The sequence below is a fragment of the Lottia gigantea genome (genome assembly GCF_000327385.1).
Source record: "Lottia gigantea unplaced genomic scaffold LOTGIsca_1339, whole genome shotgun sequence".
In the NCBI taxonomy this organism is placed as follows: domain Eukaryota; kingdom Metazoa; phylum Mollusca; class Gastropoda; family Lottiidae; genus Lottia; species Lottia gigantea.
This window is the reverse complement of record NW_008707498.1, coordinates 6,998-9,872: the sequence shown is the minus strand read 5'-3', so window position 1 is coordinate 9,872 and position 2,875 is coordinate 6,998. Positions and strand designations below refer to the sequence as shown.

General features: G+C 32.2%; 1 protein-coding gene across 1 annotated transcript in view; it reads right to left on the bottom strand.

Annotated features, from left to right (window-relative positions):
- Window positions 1-262: 262 nt before the first annotated feature.
- The window catches only part of LOTGIDRAFT_239730 (hypothetical protein), a gene marked incomplete at its 5' end in the record, with an annotated part of 8,087 nt that continues 5,474 nt past the window's right edge, over window positions 263-2,875 (bottom strand). Inside the window, 2 exons of the mRNA XM_009049326.1 lie at window positions 263-698; window positions 2,544-2,611. Of these exons, the coding sequence (XP_009047574.1) occupies window positions 610-698; window positions 2,544-2,611 (157 nt within the window). The 3' untranslated portion in view covers window positions 263-609. The remainder of the gene's footprint in view (window positions 699-2,543; window positions 2,612-2,875) is intronic.

The following is a 2,875-nucleotide window of genomic DNA, read 5'->3' as shown; positions in this document are numbered from 1 at the left end:
TATTACACTTAAAGCATCTATTTGCTCCACTCCAATTTTTAGTCAGATTTATGTGGTTCTTGCAATCAAATGATGCAAATTGATGTTATGTCCCTCATACACATACAAAGTTTACAAAACCTCATTTCAAAAAAGAGTTGGCTCAATTTACCACACTGCACAGTCAGCAAAGCCAAAAAAAAACAAGCGTGATCAAATCAAATGAAATAGTGTTGTGGCCTCAACATGCAACATGCAGAAGTTCAACTAGAAAATAAGAATTAGTTAGATAAAACAATTTATTTCATTAGTAAAATTCCCACAACTATAACTGAACGATATAGCCAATGTAACTTGAGACCATTCTAATCTAACATTATTGCTGCATGATGATTCCACACAATCAGGGAAGCAGACAAATCCTCTTACATTATGATTTCCATGTACAGATTTCCAAGACAGGGCGAATACTTCCTTTTGTCACTGTGACCTTGATAGAAATGTCGAAAAACATTTACAGCATTATTTCAATTGTTTCGTAATCAAAACGATCTTAAATGTCATGACGCGTTATCAATACAATCCAATATCTTGAGCAATCTCTTTCATTCATTCATTTACTTTCTTTCTTCAGAATATAACTACAAGACTCTCTGTATCATCTATCTTTATATCTATTGTTTCTATAACTTTAGCCGTAACACTCAGTGTATGATTGACTGAAAAATAATAAAAGAAATCTTTACTTATAGCTCTACACACATTTATTGAACAATAATAATTGGATAAATTTTTATGCAAAATTTGAATCTGTTTCTCCAATTGTCCTTCAGAATATAACATAATTAACCCATTATATGCCTTCATTCTTAAAACATGCTCTGTAAACTGACTTTTATACTAAAATATCAGATATAATAGTCTCGATAAAAGATTGTAAGAGCTCTGTTACAAAACAAGAAAGAAACATGAGTATTTCACTAAAACAATACCTGAATACAAACAGCAGCTAGATGACCTGGACGAAGCTATCTTGACAACCAGATATGTTCTCAGTGAAAACCATTTCATTCACATCAACACATATCTGAAAAACAACAGAATTTTACTGTTAATCCTAAATGTTGAAAAACTTCCCTGCTTTGTAGTGTACAATTAGGGAAATTTTGCCTGCATTGCATACTACATACTTTCCAATCAAGCTCTTGAGGGATCCTTAAGGTGTACAACCTGAAGCAAACAGGACCTAAGTTAATTTCCCAATGAAAACAACTAAACTATTTTTCCGTGTTAGCCGATCTACCCTGCATCACCGAGAAACCAAAAAATAGGTACTATCCTATCTTGCACGTTTTGAATGCTAAGAGGTAAATCTAATATTAGATTGTATACATAAACTGTACTTTGCTAAACTAAACTGTACAATTAATCATTGAAAAGGTTTAAGTTATGACCCCATTGCTGCAAAAGCAATGAGGTTCAAGGACAGGCTGTAGCACAACTGGTAAGAGCATCAGAATCTTTACACGACGTCATTCGTGTGGTAAAGTCAAGTAGATGTTGGTCAAATGTAATAATTTTCTCCCAGGACCTGCTAATCCATTTGTTATCCTTTTAAAAATTATTGTTTCTTCATTTCTTCCTTTTAAAGAATAACTTACTTCTGTTTACATGCTCTTAGAGTCATTCCAAATTTCTTGCCTTTCACACCAATCAATCCATCTCGGCAGGACAGGGACGATGAGCTCCCTGCAGGATTTCTCCCTGCCTACCCTAAAACTATCACCAATACCTGCAATGTAAAAAAAAACAGAGAATAAGTATTCCATAGCTTAACAAGGGCACTTTGAGGTATATTTTCTAGTTTGAGGTATTTGCAAATGATGTACAGTTCTAGTACTTCTTAAGACATTTTTACATAATTATATTCAATGTCAAAACCAAACTTTGAAATTGTGAAATTGAAATTAATTTCAGGTCAATCAAAACCTAATCAATGTTTCCAAAGATTCAAATCTACATTAGGCTAGCGCTCTGTAAAATTTAGTTATTTAAGAAAATTACCAGATATTTTAAGATTCAAACTTTTCTTCTTCACCCTTTTATACCATAAAAAAAACATTATCTGAAACCATACTCCAACACCATAATCTAAACCCATACACCAACACCATTATCCGACACCATACAGCAACACCATTTATGAATCCATACTCTAACACCAAAAAACAATAATATCTTCTTATCTCAATAAACCAAAAATTAATCTACAGTAGAAAGAAAATAATTAAAATATCATATATATTGAAGGGTCAGTATGCACAATTTTTAAAATGATTTACAAATTAAATCATAAACCATCTGACATATTTCTCTACACTTTTCTGTTTTTTTGGATTTTACACAGTTGAGTGCTTAGACTGTATCACATGTGGTATAGGTATTTTGTCCCATCCGAACATCCCCTGACACCCATATCTGAAAATCATAAAACATTAAGAAAAAAGCCAAAAAAGAAAAAATAATACTTAAACTCAAGACCAAGTTCCAGAAAGAATTCCTACATGCTAATCCCACATATCCACAATCCAACAGAGAATTTTCTATTTCTTGACTATAAAAATACCAATTTCTGAAATAGAAAAACATCATTACACTCCCCCCTTGCCCAATTGAAATAGAAACTAACCAAACTTCTAAACCTACCAGTTAATGATCCAAAAAAAAACTAAAACCAACACAACTAAACAAAAGTCATGGACAAGACAGCACACATCCAAACAAACTAAAGCAGAAAGCCAAACAAATATGACAGAAAGCCAAGCCAAAAAAAAAAAAAAAAAAAAAAACAGACAAACAAACAAAAATGAAACCATTACTCTTTCCACCATTATCT